Raw genomic sequence first — 18511 nt, forward strand, 5'->3', positions numbered from 1 at the left:
TAAAACATACAAGAGTTTATAGCACACCTATATAGCTTCCTCACACTAGACTCTAGCACCTTCCCATTAAACAACCACGAGGAGCAGGGTAGGGCTTGCCATTAAACCACCATGTCACTCATGCAACCATAAGATCCACCGCATTGCTCTCAATGCTTGTAAGCATTCCTCTCTTCCTCACATGTTCTGATGTCACAGTCATGTCCATCAGATGCACTGTGCTAGGTACCCAGGCACATCCCTACCGTTCTCCTTGTATCCCATTCCGAGAATGACCTCTGGAGCTCGGTAGTAGCGTGTCACCACGTAGGGGGTCATCATGAAGCTGGTGCCCGCTGTCCTTGCCAATCCAAAATCCAGAATTTTCAATGTGCAATCTGACTTTACCACGATGTTGCTTGGTTTTAAATCCTGCAAGGGTTGGAAGGGAAACGGAAAGTAGCATGGTGACCTCTATTTTTTTTAAAACTCAAAATACTCACATCTGCCCTTCCACCCCCTGATTCTGCCCAAAGTTTATTTTAAGTTTTGACAAAGGGTAAACAAATAATCAAAACGCAGCAGCAGAAAGTATAAAGCTGCTTTAGCGATAGGTTGTACAACTCTAAACCAAGGGTACAGGAGCCATTTTGTTTTTTATGATATCCAACTGAGATATTCTTGCATTCAATGATTTCAAGAAGAAAATATGTGCATGGTCATGGTTATACTGAAAATCTCAAATGGTTCCAGCTCAATGACAGTCTTTGTGAGAATCAGACTTACTATAAAGCTGATGTAAACTGAAGCTTCATTGGTAGACTGTTCAGAAATCGAAAAGCACTGGAAACTATTCCTCCACTCTTCTAAGGTAAGCACCCGGTAGATCCCAGAAACTAGTACAGATGTTCTCTTTCTCAAGCACACCAAGTTCAAATCCATTTTGCATAAAACTGCGATCCCTTCACATTTTAATTTGAGGTGGACAATATTTCTAGTAAACAGCAACAATGACAATCTACTCGATTAAAAAAATTTAAACTAGTCCATCACGTTGTGATTCGAGTTTAAAAAGAAATCTCGAATTCACCCCCCCAATCGAGACCATGAACTCTATTCTAATTCAAAAGTTCGTTCAGTCCACACCTGCAGCTGTTCTCTGAGCATAATTTGAAACAAGTATGTTAATGATACAGTTACCAGAACGTTGATCAACTTGTCATAGCAGTTACCCGAATAAGTCAGATTCTTTTATAGCAGTTATTTCTATTTAATGTTTAAGTCAATCGATCAATCAATCATGGACATTTGTATAGCGCGCTACTCACCCGGTAGGGTCTCAAGGCGCGGACTCACTAAATTATCAGCAAATGGGAAAAACAGATTATATGTATCCTACTTCTCGAAATACACACACAAATAATTTCATTTGATACTAAAATATAACAATTTCTGATCAATAGGGACGTATATAGGAAATTGCAAGAAGAGACTCCATGTACAGTTACATTTGGTAATAAAGCACCTAGATTTAAAGAATAAATATTCCCCAATTGCTAACTGAACCATGTTATGGATTCAGCAAAGAACGGTAAATATTTACCTGTGTGTCCAATTGTGTTAAATAAGCCTCTTACCCCGCATCAAAGCCTTCATGACTCGTGTTTTCTTACCTGGGTACAGCCCATCAACGCAAGGGATGTAATTAAACAGAATATTTTTTAAGCTACGCATAGCCATAAACCAAGTTAATTTGTCCAATACAGTTAATTGCTCAACGAATAAGAAGGATACAAAAAGTTGAAGTAGTTAACCCTGGCTCACTCCATATCTCCAACAGTTATCTTAGTTTTAAAATACCAAGTTAGATAGTTTTGCAAATGACCAATACAGCCTCCAAAGAGTTCTACTGCTCTGTCAACTGTAATTTAAGTTCAGGTCAAAGCTTCCACATGGCCGAACCTGGAACCATAACTGTTACATGATTCTGAGAAGCCCTCCTCACCAATCTCTTGACCCCAATCAATACTACTTTTCCAGTGTTATCCTTGAGTCAGAAATGTCTAACATTGCTTTGTATAGAAGACGTTTTCAAATGTGGATAACTCCTAAAAAGCCATTTAACACTTAAATAGTGCCTTTGGTACATTCCATCAGACCAAGAGGTCATATTTTTCAAGCTCTGATCCATGGTGTAATCTAAATCTTAAAGGATGCTATAGACACCCATCACCGTACATCACTAAAGCAAATCCCCAAAAACTTCCAGTAGAACTTTAACAGCTAGGGGCTCATTACGATGTTGACGATGAACAACATCGCAGTGGGACTGGAACCGCCCGACTAGTAGTCGGCGGTTCCACCCCCTGTATTCCAATGCGATCGCCAGCACGGCGGCCGGAAATATGCCTTTTTCAATTACAGCTTGTGCTGTGGCCCATATCCGTGCCGCAGCACAAGCAATTGAAAGAAGTATATTTTTGAACATTTATGCTCCGTGTGCCAGGCACCATGCCACATGGTGCTTGGATCCCCAGGCACCACATGTGCTCCCCAGACCCCATAGCAGAGGCCCAGGAGGGGCGGGGGCCCTGCTAGGTGCCCCCAAAGTCCCTTTGTCTGCCAATTCATGGCGGTTGGATCACCATGACAAGGCAGAAGGAAACTGGCACTGTAATTTCTATGGCGGTGCTTGAGCAGGCACCATTCCTATTGTAGGGATTACGGCCACACCGCTGCGCCAACGGGCTCAAGGAGTCTGTCAGAAAAGCAGCGGTCGATACCTCCGCCCAAAGCCTCTGACTGCCAGATCAGAATCCAGAGGTCGGACTGCTTCTGTAGATGTTGGTGGTCCCGCGACTGACAGTCGGTCGGTGGCGGGCCAACCGACATATGAATAACTCCAGAAGAGTCTTTCAATAAGTGGTTACCATCAGGATAGTTGCTTACAAAAATGACTTACTCTTGTATGAATTTCACTTGGGTTTGTAACCTTGTGGTGGACTAAAACTCCCTTGTTGAATCTTATTTAAGTTCTCAATCAATCCAGGTATTGGGGAAAAGAATATCACTGAGCAAACTTTTAAACTACAGGGGCCAGATGTAGGAGCCCTAATACCGGTCGGTAACGGACGAATTCGGCCGTTACCGACCGGTATTAGGGTTTCCAGATGTAGGGCATGCATTTACAAAATCGGTATTTTACCGATTCTGTATTTACCGATGCGGTAAAATTACCGAATCGGTAAATACAGACTCAGTAAAATACCGATTCTGTAAATGCAGATGTAGCTGGCACATGTCAGAGTGCCACAGGGCTTTAAGAATCGGTATTTTACCACCCAATCCTATTGGGTGGTAAAATACCGAATACAGGTGTGCATGCACATCTGTGCATGCACACCTGTGCAATGTGACACACGGACATGCCCTTAGGGCATGTCTGTGTGCCACATGGCACAGAAGTCCGGAATTGGGGTGACAGAGGGTGTCAAAGTGACACCCCCTGCACCCTTGCAAAATTCGGAATTTATCGAATCGGTAAATACCGAATCGGTATTTCACATTGATTCCTATGGGCTTCAAGGCCCATAGGAATCAATGGGGGATACCGATTCGGTATTTACAGAATCGGTAAATACCGAATCTTACCGATTCGGTATTTACCGATTCTGATTTACCTACATTCCCCCCCCCCCCCGGTATGATTCGGTATTTAAGAAGTGGTAAATTAGAATTACCTACATCGGGCCCCAGGTCTGGATACTCATCTGCATTATTTTATAGACTAATGGGCAGAAGCGTAAAACATTATATGATGTACAAGTTTCCTGAACAACTGTTCAGAGCAAGTGAAACTTGGTGCTTTTGTTTTTGAGCCCTCAAAAAGAATGTAGCTCGCCAGAAGCTCACCAGGGTATTTGTCTGACGAGGTCTCTGAGCCCTGCCTTCCAAATTTGGGGCTTGATTTATAGTTTGGTAGACAGGAATTCACTCTATCAGGGTGACAGTATAAAATTACTCTGTCACCCTGAGGGAATATCCGCCCACCAAATTTAGAGCTGTCGGCCAACCCAGCAGACATCTCTAGCATTTACTGCAACCGCAATCACAGTGGTTCCTGTAAATGCATTGAAAGTTTGACAGACGGCCCTGCCAACATGGGACGTCAAACTTTTACCTTTTTATTTACTTTCAAAAAGAAAATCCAAAGTGGATTTTATTTTTAATTAAAAAAAACAATGATCTCCTCGCCATGGCAGATCTCTCCCCTGGCATGGCGGTAATTTATTTTGCAGTAATGGACAAGGAAAACTGGCCATGTGTGTGCCTGGTTTAAATAGGGCGAACAAACATATGGCTAAACCTCAGATGGCTCTTATTCCATTGGTTATATCAACAAAGGAAGAGTGTCCGTCAGTATGGCGTTAATATAGTGGAGATAGCACGTACAAATATGAGGCCAGCTGTTTCATTGGGCCATCAAGATGTATGTAGGTGGCAGAGATGGAGTTCTTTTTGCCCTGTACATACTGAAGTTCTGCCCAACTTTAAAAGAGGTGGCCAGCACTTTGCTTTGTCATAGAGGGTACTCGGTCACCATTGAGACAAAGTACCCACTCCACCAGCTTCTAAATCAGGGCCTTAATGGGGAGCAGCTGTGAAAAATGAAAAATGCTTTAAATGGATTTAAAATGAATATCTGCCAAGTGTAACTGAAGATTCGTTGAAAACTATGAAAATATTCCCATACCAAAATATTGTGACCAAAGTATCAATTACAAAAATATCGTCATCCTACGTACGTACTAAAACACTGAATAAAAAATTGTTGGTATTAATATCGTTGTAGTTAATTTAATCATTAATTTATTCTTTAAATACTGAATATATAAAATAATAACATTCATTTAATAAAAATAGAATGTATATTTCAACAAATATAACAAATACACTTTTTTTAAAAGTCGAACTCATTTATTAATATATATATATATATATTTACATATATCTAGTAACAAAACTATTATTAAACTTATAATTTAAATTTATATTATAAATTCTGAAATGTTTAAATAATGTAATACTATAACGAGTAACTATGAACAAATATATATATATATTTATAAAAAAATATTTAATACAACAATTTTAAATGAAATAAAAAAGTAAACAAAAGAAATTTCTTACAATTTTATAGAAATACTTTACCCATTAAAAACATTAATTATTATAATTTTAAACAAGCAAAAACATAATAAAAATTGTAACAATCTAAAATAAATTAAATAGTTTCACCATTAACACATATACTATTCCAACTACAATTTATACAAAAGTAAGAAAAATTCTTCTACTAAAAAGTTATAAACTTTACTACTCCCATTTCACACAATGCAACAATAGGAAAACTGTTACATCACAAAGGGATAACATTTACTATTTACACTCCAATCAGGGAATAGTAGGGAAAGTGTTGCATTGCAGAGGGGTAAAATGTACTATTCCCACTCCTGTCAGTGGAACAGTAGGGAAAGTGTTGGACTGCAGAGGGGAAAAATTCACTATTCCCACTCCAGTCGTGAAACACTAGGGAAAGTATTGGATTGCGGAGGGGTCAATTTGACTATTCCAACTCCAATGAGTGCAACAGTAAGGAAAGTGTTGGGTTGTAGAGGGGTAAAATGTACTATACCCACTCCAGTCAGAGCAACTGTAGGGAAAGTGTTGGATTACGAAGGGGTGAAGTTACAATTCCCAGTCCAGTCAGTGCAAGTCTAGGGAAAGTGTTGGATTGCAGAGGGGTCAATTTTACTATTCCATCTCCAATGCGTGCAACAGTAAGGAAAGTGTTGGATTGCAGAGTGGCAAAATGTACCATTCCCACTCCAGTCAGTGCAACTGTAGGGAAAGTGTTGGTTTGCGGAGGGGTTACATTTACTATTCCCACTTCAGTCAGCACAACATCAGAATCAAACAAATTCTCTTCATCAAAATAAAATAATTACAAAAACATGGTAGACAAAAATATATAAATATGTAAAAAAAACAAATATATTTCATATTAAACATTAAATAAAATAAATACATATGACAATGTTAAAAACATATAAATAACTACAAATCTTATAATTAAAATAAAAAATAATTATAATAATTTTATTTAACAATTATTTATTAACAAAAAATGTATTAAATCATTTTATTTTATTTACTTCCCACCATGTACACCTGCAAAACTCACAACCCGCACCTAATTATTTACACTATTAACAAAACTATTTATCAATCAACTAATTATCATTATAAAATACTAATCTTGATTTAATTATAATTAAGTGACTCACCACAATATACCCCACAAAACGCACTCCAAAATGCAACTTAAAAAACATTTATTACAAAATTAACTTAACTAATTATCAATTTAATAATTCATATCAATAGAACAATTAATTATATATTAAATAAAATTAATTTACTTCTCACTCTTTACCCCTACAAAACCCACACCTAAAATCTAAGATAAAAAAAGTAATTGCTCAATTTAAATAGTTAATGATCCATTAAATATTTTTTATTCATTAAAAACGAAATATTAATTAATTATAAATAATTTATATCCCACCCTGTACTCCCTACATTCCTCACAACTCACACCTAAAATGTAAGATAAAAAAGTAACTGCTCAATTAACATAGTTAATGATCAATAAATAATTATTATTCATTAAAACAAATTAGTTATTTAAAATTAATTTACTTCCCACCCTGTACCCCTATAAATCGCACATCCCGCACCTAAAATAAAACAAATGACTAACACTGTTAACATAATTAAGCATCAATTAAATAAAAAATATTAATTAACAACTAATTTTTAAATATTACATTTAAACTACTTCCCACTCTATACCCCTATAAACCCCACAACCCACACCTACAATTTTAATAAAAGAATACTAATTGTACAATTAACATTAATTGCCAGTTAAATATTAATAATTAAAAAATAATTTATTATAAATAAATTACTTCCCACTCTATACCCCTATAAAGCCACAACTCCCGATAGTACTAAAAATCACAAAAAATTATTAAATTAAATCTCATAACGACTAAACATGTAATATCTATATTAAAAACATAAACAATAATTAAACAAATACATTTAAAATATATTCTAAATTACATAACAATAACTAAGAAACGATATTATAAACAACTATATTTTTGTAAACGATATTAATGAAACCATTACTTACCCTAAAATCGATTTCTTGACAACGATAATCTTGCAGCCGATATATCCAAATCACAATATTTTGGGGACAATATTCTGGTAAGACGATATTTTAACTTCGATTTTTTGTCTGACACCAATGATCTTAACTCAATATATTAATAGTGGACCTGATTACGATGTCGGACGGATACGATCGCACAATTTGGATGCAACCGCCCTATGGGCGGTCGGAAACATACATTTTTCAATGGCAGATTTTGCAGGAGGCGGGAAAGGCGACACAGTGCTGGAATGCCCCCCAGGCACCATAGAGAGGGCCAGGGGAGAAGAGGGACCTGCTAGGGGTCCCCAAAGTCACTTTCTGACAGCCTTTCCATGTCGGAAAGGCCGACATTGAATGGCTGTCGGAAAGTGACATCATAATCCCAATGGCGGAGCTGAGGCTGGCACCGCCGCTATACTGAGATTATTTGAATTTCCAATGCTCCGATGGGCTCTGGCAGCACAGTGGATGGTCCCTCCGCCCAATGCCTCCGCCCATCACATCATAAAGCAGCAGGCAGACCACAATGGCAGATCGTAAATAGGCCCATTGCTTCCTTCCAACGCAGACATTGGCTATCGCTGAACCGGTTAGTAAATCAAGGGGGCCAAGTTGAGGCTAAACTCTGGCACTGACTCATCAAGCACTGCACAGATTAACTCAGGGTAAGGAGAGTGAGACCTAGAACCCTTTATAAGAGAATGTAGGCACAATCAATTGTAAGAACAGGAGACTAGAAAGACAAAATGAGAATGCTTAAAGGAAGAATGATGAAAGACAAATAAATTGGGAAATTGAAGGCCAATTATTATAGACAAAGCATTGCTCAGCTATAGGAAGAAAGGTTAGTCGAGATAAATTGATGAAAGCAGGGGGAAAACAGCAAAAAATGAGGGAGGGAGAATAAAGAGTACTTTCCAGTGAGCCCATGTGCATCTTCATATATCCGTGTACTGGTTCTTTTGTCCTTTGAGTTTAACATGACGTGGCCCACCCACACACACACTAACTTACAGATTCAAGTTTCTATCTATTACTATGAAATGAGATGGGATGTCACCATATACTTGTGATTGCTAATAAAGGCTGGGTATCGGGATCATATTCCAAATTTTTCCATCAAATGCCATGTGCCATATTAGGCCACATATTAGCATCATAGGCATGACCTTTCTAATATATACCTCAAAAGTTTCCTATGCCATGGTTCATCTTTAAATAAAACCGAAAGGCATTATTCACCTGGGTTACTAGACACAAAATCGACTTCAAAATATCGAATAGCCATAATATCGACTACAAAATATAGAATGGACAAAATATCGAATGGACACAATATAGTGGTGAAAAATATCGAATTGAAGGTAAGTAACATAATATCAATTTTTAAAATATAGAAAGTCAAAATATCAAAGTATATAATTTAGGTATTAACATATATTGAATTTTTATTAATATCGAATGTTTTAAAGTGTTTTGTATGTTAGTATATGTGTGAGAAGTGTAGATTATTTTTATAATTAATTTTAAGTAATTAATTTTATGTTATTTAATTTTTGCGTAATTTAATTCTGTAGCGGGTTGTGGGTTTATGGGGGAATAGGGTGGGAAGTAATTTAATTTAATTATATTAAATTAAATATTAAGTTTTAGAAATTACAAATTATTTTTTATTTAATTTTGTGTTTTAGTTCTGTAGCGGGTTGTGGGTTTATAGGGGAATAGGGTGGGCAGTAATGTAATAATTAAATATTTTTATTTATTTATTGGTATTCATTTTGAATTTATTGTTAATTAATTTGTAATTGGTAATTCATTTTTATTGATTGATTAATTGATAATTATGTTAATATTTTTTTTTCTTCATAGAGGGTTGTGGGTTTATAGGGGAATAGGGTGGGAAGTAAACTAATTGTAATTAAGTAAATCATTTTTATTTCTTTATTGATATTGATTTTTAATTTTGTGTTTATTAATTTTTAATTGGTAATTAATTTTTATTAATTGGTAATTTGTATTAATTGATTAATTGATAATTACGATAATTGTATTATTTATTTTCTGTAGCGGATTGTGGGTTTATAGGGGAATAGTGTGGGAAGTAATTTAATTGTAATTAATTACATATTAAAAATACTTTTTGTGTATTGATAATTATTTTACTGGTAATTATTCATTGGTATTAATTTTTATTATGAATTCGTTTTTGTTATTGAAAATTAATTAGTTGTTATTTAATTATGATTAGGTAATTAATTGTAATAACTAATATTTATTTGTACTCCTAATTAATTAATTATTACATGATATTAAATTGGTAATTAATTTTAATTAATTTTTATTGCTATTGATATTTAATTTGTTTTTATTCATATATTGAATCATTACTACGTTATCCAACGCTTTCCCTACGGTTGCACTCTCTGGTGTGGGAATAGTAATTTTTACCCTCCCGCTATCCAGGGCTTTCCCTACTGTTGCACTCTCTGGAGTGGGAATAGTATTTTTTACCTCTACCCCTACGCTATCTAACGCATGCCCTATTGTTGCACTCTCTGGAGTGGGAATAGTAATTTTTACCCCTATGCTATCCAACGCTTTCCCTACGGTTGCACTCTCTGGAGTGGGAATAGTCATTTTTACCCTCCCGCTATCCAACGCTTTCTCTACTGTTGCACTCTCTGGAGTGGGAATAGTATTTTTTACCTCTACGCTATCCAACGCTTTCCCTACTGTCACACTTTTTGGAGTGGGAATAGTAATTTTTACCCCTACTCTATCCAACGCTTTCCCTACTGTTGCATTCTCTGGAGTGAGAATAGTAATTTTTACCCCTACGCTATCCAGCGCTTTTCCTACGGTTGCACTCTCTGGAGTGGGAATAGTAATTTTTACCCCTACGCTATCCAACGCTTTCCCTACTGTTACACTCTCTGGAGTGGGAATAGTAAATTTTACCCTCCCGCTATCCTACGGTAAAAATATTGTATATTTTTTATTAATATTACGTTAATATATATATATATATATATATACGTATTAAAAATAACATTTTATTTTTTTATAACTTAAATCAATTATTTAATAATTTTAAGGTTATTTAAGTATTTTTAAGTATGTTTTATTTAAGTATATTTATTATTTCATTAATTTGAAATTACTTTTAAGACACTTAAATAAATTCGATATTTTGACTAACTATAGTTTTTTAACAATATTTTTGATTTAATATTTTTGTACTTACCTGTTTTTAGATAGGACTTCGATATTTTTGCATTCTATATTTTGACACCCATATTTTGGTAAGTCTATATTTTTATAATCGATATTATGTCAGTGATTCTTCACCTATGTACCAGTATAGTCAGCCTGGAATGGAGGCAGTTGCAATAAAAGGAGATTTTGTAGGTTCTCCTTTTGATTATTACTAATATCACCATAGTCCAATGATGCTCCCCCAGGACTGGCATGTAGAGAAAAGGCATGGGCAGAAGACATGGGCAGACATGGGCAACTTAGGGGTTGATTCCGATTTGGGAAACAATTCCGTACGACGATTCGTATTCGTAGCCGTTTCCGTACGAATCTTACGGATCCATCCGAATCGCGTAGTACGATCCGTTGCGGGAAAATACGTCCGAATCATTGCGAACCATACGAAAATGAAGAGTAAATCCGTACGATATCGACCCGCACAGTGAACTGTACGATTCGTAAAAATGTGTATGACCCGCCAATTATGATCCGGACCAGGGAATGAGTACGCGATTCGTACGGTAAACGTCGCGTTTGAGCAATTCGTACGGAGGGCAACACTATCACATATGCACCATACCCCTAAAATCAAGGGGTGTACGCATGGGGTGTACGCACCGTACACCTACAACCTTGGGGTGTACAAACGTACCCTTAAGGCCCGTACACCTACGATCATGGGGTGTACGCACGGGGACATACGCACCGTACCCCTGAAATCCAGGGGTGTACGCACCGTACCCCGATGCACCGTACCCCTGCAATCATGGGGTGTATGCACCGTACCTGTGGGTTCCGTTTTGTACACTTTTCAAGGCAAAATCTGCTTTTACGGATGTTTTAAGCTCCCGTAGAAAACGAGTCGTACGGAGTGTTGTCGATATGATTAGTACTTGCTGGGTCGGAAAATGCAGCTTCGATCCATACGGACATCGCGTACTGCGCGTACCGAATGTGATTCGTACGAATTTGTGAGTTGTGCGGTCTTTGGTACGATTCATACGGAGAACTGCTTTGGGTACACATCGTACTACATCGTACGTATGGGTAAGGTTCTACATTCGATTCGTATGGGAAAAAAGCTCTGAACGGCTATTCGGAGGGCATTTTGCTGAATCAGAATCGACCCCTAAGTGTACAGGACAACTGATTAGTAATAGCAAATTATATGTTTATCAACAGTGGAGAGTTAAATAGTTTTTTTGGGAGTCAGCAATGGATGCTGGGAAAGCACTGAAGAGGAAGTATGTGTACTGGTTTAGGAGGATGACCCAGTTTTCAACTTTAAAAGTGGGTAATTAAGGAGAAAAGTAGCAGAAGATGAAGGGAAGGTCACTAATAGAAGATAGTCTTGTTGCCTAACAGGACACGTTCAGAAACAAATGCACACAATAACAAATTCAATTGGAATGCAAGGGATATTAGCCACCCTGCTGAAAGACGTTAAATAGGGATTTTTTTAAGGGGCATAATGTATAGCTAGCCATGATCCAGGAGAAACACATATGAGTAGGAGAGAATGTGGCAAAAAAAGAAATGAGGTGTTTAGTATATGAAGCAACATTTTATACATAGTGGTGCCTGCCATGTAGTGCAGGGATATGTGACATGTCCATTTTTTACATCGCGGCGGTTGCTGCAGCCAGCAGCACCCTCCACAATGTAAAATATAGGCATTGTGACCACAGTGGTGGTAGTTGCATTGTAATCCCTACTATGGAACCACCAACAGCATGCCGGGCGGTCCCAACCCCAAATACGATGGCGGATGTACTGAAGTCCGTCCATCATCGTAATCGGCCCTATAGATTTATAATTCACTTGAGGGTTATGAGATAGTCTTTGTGCTGGAGTAAGTAAGAAAACTGGTGTATGTGGTGGGAGGATTCGTATTTGGGGTAGGAGCTTTAATTTTATTACTCATGCCGATGGTGGCAAAGGAGATTATATACTATTGTGAGGCGGCACAGCATTCACTAGAAGACACCCAATGGTATGGGTGATTTTTCAAATAGTGATTAGAGGAACATGTTTGTCCACAATCCATGGAGCCCAAGCGGGCTTAGAGAAAAGACAAAGGGCATCATTTAGAGTTCAGCCGAGTGGGAGCAGTGCAATGAATTAGTGGTTTTTGACCTCATTTACAGTGGAGATAACCAGGGAGTTTGCATCAGGGGAGCTTCAGTCAACTTTGACTTTGGCAGCCTGTCTGACACAGGCTTTTGGTTTACTACCATCAGAGATTTGACTTCTTGGGACTACCATGTGAGCCATTGGATACTGTGAAGGAAAATGTGAAAATATCATTGACGCTCAGAGAGAAAAATCCCTACAATTTTCTTTTTACTTTCAGCACCAACTCCTAGACATTGTGGTTTTGCTAAAAAAAAAAGCCTAAGACAATGATTAGGGAGCTGTAAAAGCATGGTGCCACTCTTAGCATTCAAGCATGATAAAAGTTCATCCACATCATATCACAGATATTTTCACCAATCAGACTTGGCGCTCTAATGTGGCTGGCTGCCAGCCGTCAAAGGGCGGTGCATCGACCAGAGCATCTGCCGACCTGGGAAAGTGACAAGCAGTTTTCTAAGCTTTAAATGAGCTCCCCAGTATAGTAGAGGGAGAAAATAAGAAGGGTGTGGACAAGGGTAATGTCAATGATAAGAAATATTAAATAAACAGTAACCTCAGCCATACTGTGAAAAATAGAGAATAACGCATAAAGTGGTTTCTATGTTGCTATGCAGTGTGTATTCGCCATGTCATCTGGTAATTTGCTTTTGTTCGATTTTTAAGGTTTGGTGTACTACCTCAAAGAGATCGCCAACTCACCTGTACAATATTCTCAGTACATTGTTTGAGACGTATTGTAACTTCCTATATAACAAAACTATGACCACATCTTTTAAGTTATCTCCTTATAATTGCTGCTTCTTGGTTCTGAAGTGCTACGAGGCCTCCGGGTAGTATAGGCGCTATATAAATATTCTTTCATTTCATTTTTCATTTCATAATTCCTCTTCAATATTGTGCTTCAAATATATTAATTTCACTCATGACACATTCACAAAAACAATTACTTTGTATATTCATTTTTCTTTTTGTGAGTATTCCATCTTTCATAGAGAACAAACAAATGGCATTATTTTCTGTTGGTCTCTGCTTAAAATAAATAATTGCTTATGTCTCCTCTGCACAAATTTCCATTTCAGTCTTATTGTAGTTTTGTCTATAGAACACAGAAAAATGAGAAGTGATGTTCTTCTCTAAAAACTTCTGTAATACAACTTTATTGCTAATATTTTAAAACCTGCACATATGTTTTAATTTCTCAATGGGACCAATGGGCATCCTACCAGTTGTCCCACAATTCAGTGAATAAGTATTCACATATTATCTTGCTCTTAAAAGCCCGTCCTTTTATAAGTATATTTCTCTCATATTTTAAATATTAATTCTGTCCCTATTATCACTGTATCCTCACTTTCTATTGTATTTTCATGCGGCACCTCCACTCCAAAACACCATACTAGTGTTTAATTTCTTTCTATTCTAGTTCAACATTACAGAATACAGTAAGTACGTGTTGAGTGACCTTTCATCTGTTTTGGAGATGAGTAATCTAACTAGTTTACATGCATCTCTTTTCTCATTTTTTTTTCACCCAGAAAACTGAGGCACCTTTTGCATCCATACTCCCCAATGTTTTAGGTTGTGTAGCAAAGTCTAATATGTTTATTGTGTTTTATCCTAATAATGTCTTTTCACTTTCAACTTGGCTCCTTATTAAGAAACTGCCTGCCAGTCCATGACAGGATGGCATTTCTGTTGATTAAACATGCATAATGTTTACCTCTACCACTAATATTCATGGTATATTTTACATATTAATATCCTGTTTATTTCATGAAATCCTGTGCTTAACCATTAGTGTATTTAAGAGCATTCAAAAACCAGTAATAAAGGAGACACATCTTAACTATCTGCAGGACTAATGACATTTTCAACTATTACCCTATTAAAATGTCTTCATTCATGGCTATTGGGCTACATTGTGTTTATGTTTTATATCGAACATGCTCTCTGTACAGGAGCTTTAGTATTTAAAGTGGATTTGATGATCATGATGTTTTGCTTCTATAATTGTCTTCTTATCAATTATTTTTATTCGCTATTATGTTTCTTTTATGATCAGTAAATTGTTGCTTAACCATCCTTATGGTGAAACCTATATGACAGATTTAGCACAGATATTTGATACAATAAATAGAATATCTGCTTTCACATGTATCATTTACAAAGCAAGGTGGCAAGGGTAGGGTAGTAAGTCTGGCGCTGTTGTAACTCGCCTGATTAAAGGTAAGACTCCTAAGTGTTCAATAATAGGTATCAGACGAGGAGACATACAACCAGTGCATACCCAGAGAGAAGGAGAGAAGAATGGCCAGGGTGCTGAAAGATAATTGGGAACGGCACAGCAGTAGGAAGCAGCAAGTGCACCAACCTTTGACTAGAAATGTTATTTGTGGGTCAGAGCAGACCTCAAAACATGGGTATTTATTTTAATGGGAAATGTAGGTTCAATAAGATTATTTCTAGGATGGGTGACATAATTGAGAATTAAAGGCTGAAGTTAGAGCACAATTTGGGATACATGTGGGAAAATATTCATGTCAAGGGCCAATTGTGATATCTGGTAGTGACACGTGACAGCGTGTCCATGAGACAGAACAGATATTCATAGTGGTATCCACTCTACTGGAGACACGCGGAGGCAGCAGATCAGTATCAAATGCTTCAAAGGAAATATAAACCTCCTGCTCAGCTAACTTAATCTAAAGGAAAGATCAGCAGGCATAGGATTTAATGGACAGTATCTAGGGCATATTTGTGATTACATAAGTAGGGACTTAAGAAATGTGTATTGAAGTCCTCTGCTACTACAATTGTTGTGTTTACTTGAACAATATTCCATTGCTTTTCTAAAAGAAGTAATGTAGGTGAATTGTCAGTTCCCCTTACAGGTCTGAAGTAAATTGTTAAAGATAGCCTTACAAAATCCTGATGCAAAGGTCACAGTGATCCCCATTAGATCAGGGCTATCTATTTCTATTGGTGTAAATGCGCTAATACATCTATTCCTAATTAAAATCATTAGGCCACCGATAGCTCCCCCAAATTGCTCCACTGATTCCGCATCTACGCTAAGAGAAGTAACCCCATCTATAAATACTTTGTCTGTAGCCAAAGTTTCTTGACTAGACAGATATCATGTTCCTCTATATATGCCACCCAATCTGAATCAGTCAACTTAGAACCCAGGCCAGCTACATTCCACAACAGTTTTCTAATGCTAGGTGGAAAGCTATTAGATCTACTATGCCTATTTCCAGATGGTGCACCTGGGGTCTCATCCAAGCATGTATTTTCGTATATATTTGTACTGGTGTGCTAGATATGCTTGAATTTGCCAATATCCTGGGTATCACCTAGGTTGGCTGTAAATGACAATGTTGATACTTTGTCAACAATGCCACAATTTCTTGAGGAATTATATATATTAAATTCCACTGCGCTAGCTCCATCTTTAATCCCCAGAACATTTCTCAAAGTTCAATTTGCCGACAAATGTTTGTGTTGGTAGCAATCAAGCTAGACCCATCATTACACCCAGGTACATGAGCAATTTCTGACACTTTAAAGTTCCCAACAGATACTTCATCGAATATACATTTGGTTGGCTGAGAATAGTTCATTTTAAAATTACACATTAGTCAATCAATTATTTCCAAATTCGATGAAGCAGAAACAGAAGCTCTTGAGATCTTAACAGGTGGGTGAAATGCCTTCAGTCTTATTCCCAACGATTTAGCCCATGTGAGGTGGCAAGTACGCAGTTCAAAGTTTATAAGATTTCCATCCAAATGCTGGGAAATTAAAACGACTTGTATATAGTCATGTGTAGATGGGCTAGGTGAATATCCTTTTGCGTGTACAATGTCAGATCTAACCACAGAGAGACATTTCACCTCAGCCCTCAGCCAATGGGTAAGTTTATTAATGATAGCTTCTGTGTCCTTGAAATAATCTGGCTTCAACTTCGGAACCTGAATCATGTAAATCAATCGTAAAGAAGAGATAGATGAAGACTCCCGTTAAAATGTAGGATAATCTTTAACACGGTGACTTCTTAGTTGATGAAGCAATGAATCTTTAATTAGCGATTGAAGTGTTCTTGAGAATGCAATGTGTAAAGGTCTACGTGTGCCCCCTAAAGGATAATAACTAATTGGTGCTCTTTCAGGTGCAGACATTTTCCCCAGATAGAAATTGTTTGCAATTTATAGAAGTTGCTTGTCGTGCAACTTTGATTGGTTCAGTGCAAGTAGGAAGATTTGGATTAATACTCAATTGATCTGTCACAAGGGGTTTGTGAGCTTCACTATTACAGTTATTATCTTGGCCACAAAAGCAAGCTTTATTTAGCAATCTGGTAACTTACAGAGAAAGAATTAGACTTTTAGGATGGCCCAGTTTGGAGTCCAGTGTATCAAAAAGACTCCTCCCGCCGTGGCCATTGTCAAAAGCTCCAGTTGGTTGAATTTGGTTATTTACTAATGTAGAAACATGTTGTACAAGGATTTCTTGATTTTGGTCGACCAGCTGTAAAGGATCAAAGCGATTATGACATGGCACATTTGGAACTACATTTAATTTGGGTATAGTGAACACACAACCTTATCCATTTTCTCTGGACAACTGGATTTATCCATGCTGGGAGCTGCTTGTTTGGAAGACTCGGAGGGAACAGGGACTTCTATACTTGTCACTAACGGTTCATTTGTTACATCAGGTCGACTGCAAGCTTTAGGTTATTTAAACATTGCAGGGACTTTTGTTGGTTTACCTTTCCCTTTTTTCTCATTAGTAGTTTAAATTAGCCCCACTTCCTCTATTAAATGGTCAACATCAGCCAGTGTACATAGTTCAGGTGAGGGCGCCTCCAACCTGCCGTTTCCTAGCCCATGTGGTTTTTTAGCATAGGTTTCACTATTTTCAGGGTCACCAGCCTTGCGTTTCCCCATATTACATAAGAGTTTCACAAAAGCTCAGGAGTTTCAAAAAATACAAACATAAAAGCGTAAAAAACTGAACTAAGGATTTGAGCCAGGCTTACTTGTAGCTTGCTCTTAGCATGGTTGAAAAAGGGGTGGCCAATGAAGGGCAAAGACGGGCCCGGTCTTCGACTGGGCATGCGCCCGGGCACCTCCCGCAAGCATCCCACACTGCGGAGCCCAAATATCAAGCGCCTCCGGGTGTGTTGTGGTGATGGTGGTGGCAGCCGCAACTCCCTGGGGCTTGAAGTCTGCTCACTGCTCTCCTCTTCGATAAGGATTCCTACGCTGCAGGGGCGCGAGCACAAGTTATCAAGCACCTGCTGGTGCATTACGGTGACGGCGGCAGCTGCTGCAAGGCTTCCTGGGGCTTGAAGTCTGCCCCTTGCTCTCCTCTTTGATAAGGACTTCCTTGCTGTGGGGGCCCGAGCCAAAGTTATCAAGCACCACCGGACACGTTGCAGTGACCGCAGCAGCTGCAACAAGGCTTTCTGGGGCTTCAAGTCTGCCCCTTGCTCCCTCTTTGATAAGGACCCCTCATTACGGGACCCAGAGCCAAAGTTATCAAGCACCTCCAAGCGCACTGTGGTGATGGCAGCGGCTGCCGCAAGGTTCCATGGGACTTGAAGTCCGCCCCTTGCGCTCCTCTTTGATGAGGACTCCCCCACTGCCGAGGTCCATAGCCCAAGTTATCAAGCACCTCTGGGCACATTGCGGTGACGGCAGTGGCTGCCGCAAGACTCCCTGGGGCTTTAAGTCTGCCACTTGCTCTTCTCTTTGATAAGGACTACTGCGCTGTGGGGGCCCGAGCCAGCCTAAGTTCTCAAGCACCTCCAGGAGTGTTCCGGTGACGACGGTGGCTGCCCCACGG

The 18511-nt window shown here is 38.1% G+C and overlaps 1 protein-coding gene across 2 annotated transcripts in view; it reads right to left on the reverse strand.

Annotated features, from left to right (window-relative positions):
* Positions 1 to 18511, reverse strand: part of MAPK10 (mitogen-activated protein kinase 10) — a 561444-nt gene that overhangs the window by 330782 nt on the left and 212151 nt on the right. For both annotated transcript variants that reach the window (XM_086961881.1, XM_086961882.1), the window contains exon 5: positions 246 to 411. In XM_086961881.1, coding sequence (XP_086818007.1) covers positions 246 to 411 — 166 coding nt within the window. The remainder of the gene's footprint in view (positions 1 to 245; positions 412 to 18511) is intronic.

Source organism: Lissotriton vulgaris, chromosome 3_1 (genome assembly GCF_964263255.1).
Source record: "Lissotriton vulgaris chromosome 3_1, aLisVul1.2, whole genome shotgun sequence".
In the NCBI taxonomy this organism is placed as follows: Eukaryota; Metazoa; Chordata; class Amphibia; order Caudata; family Salamandridae; genus Lissotriton; species Lissotriton vulgaris.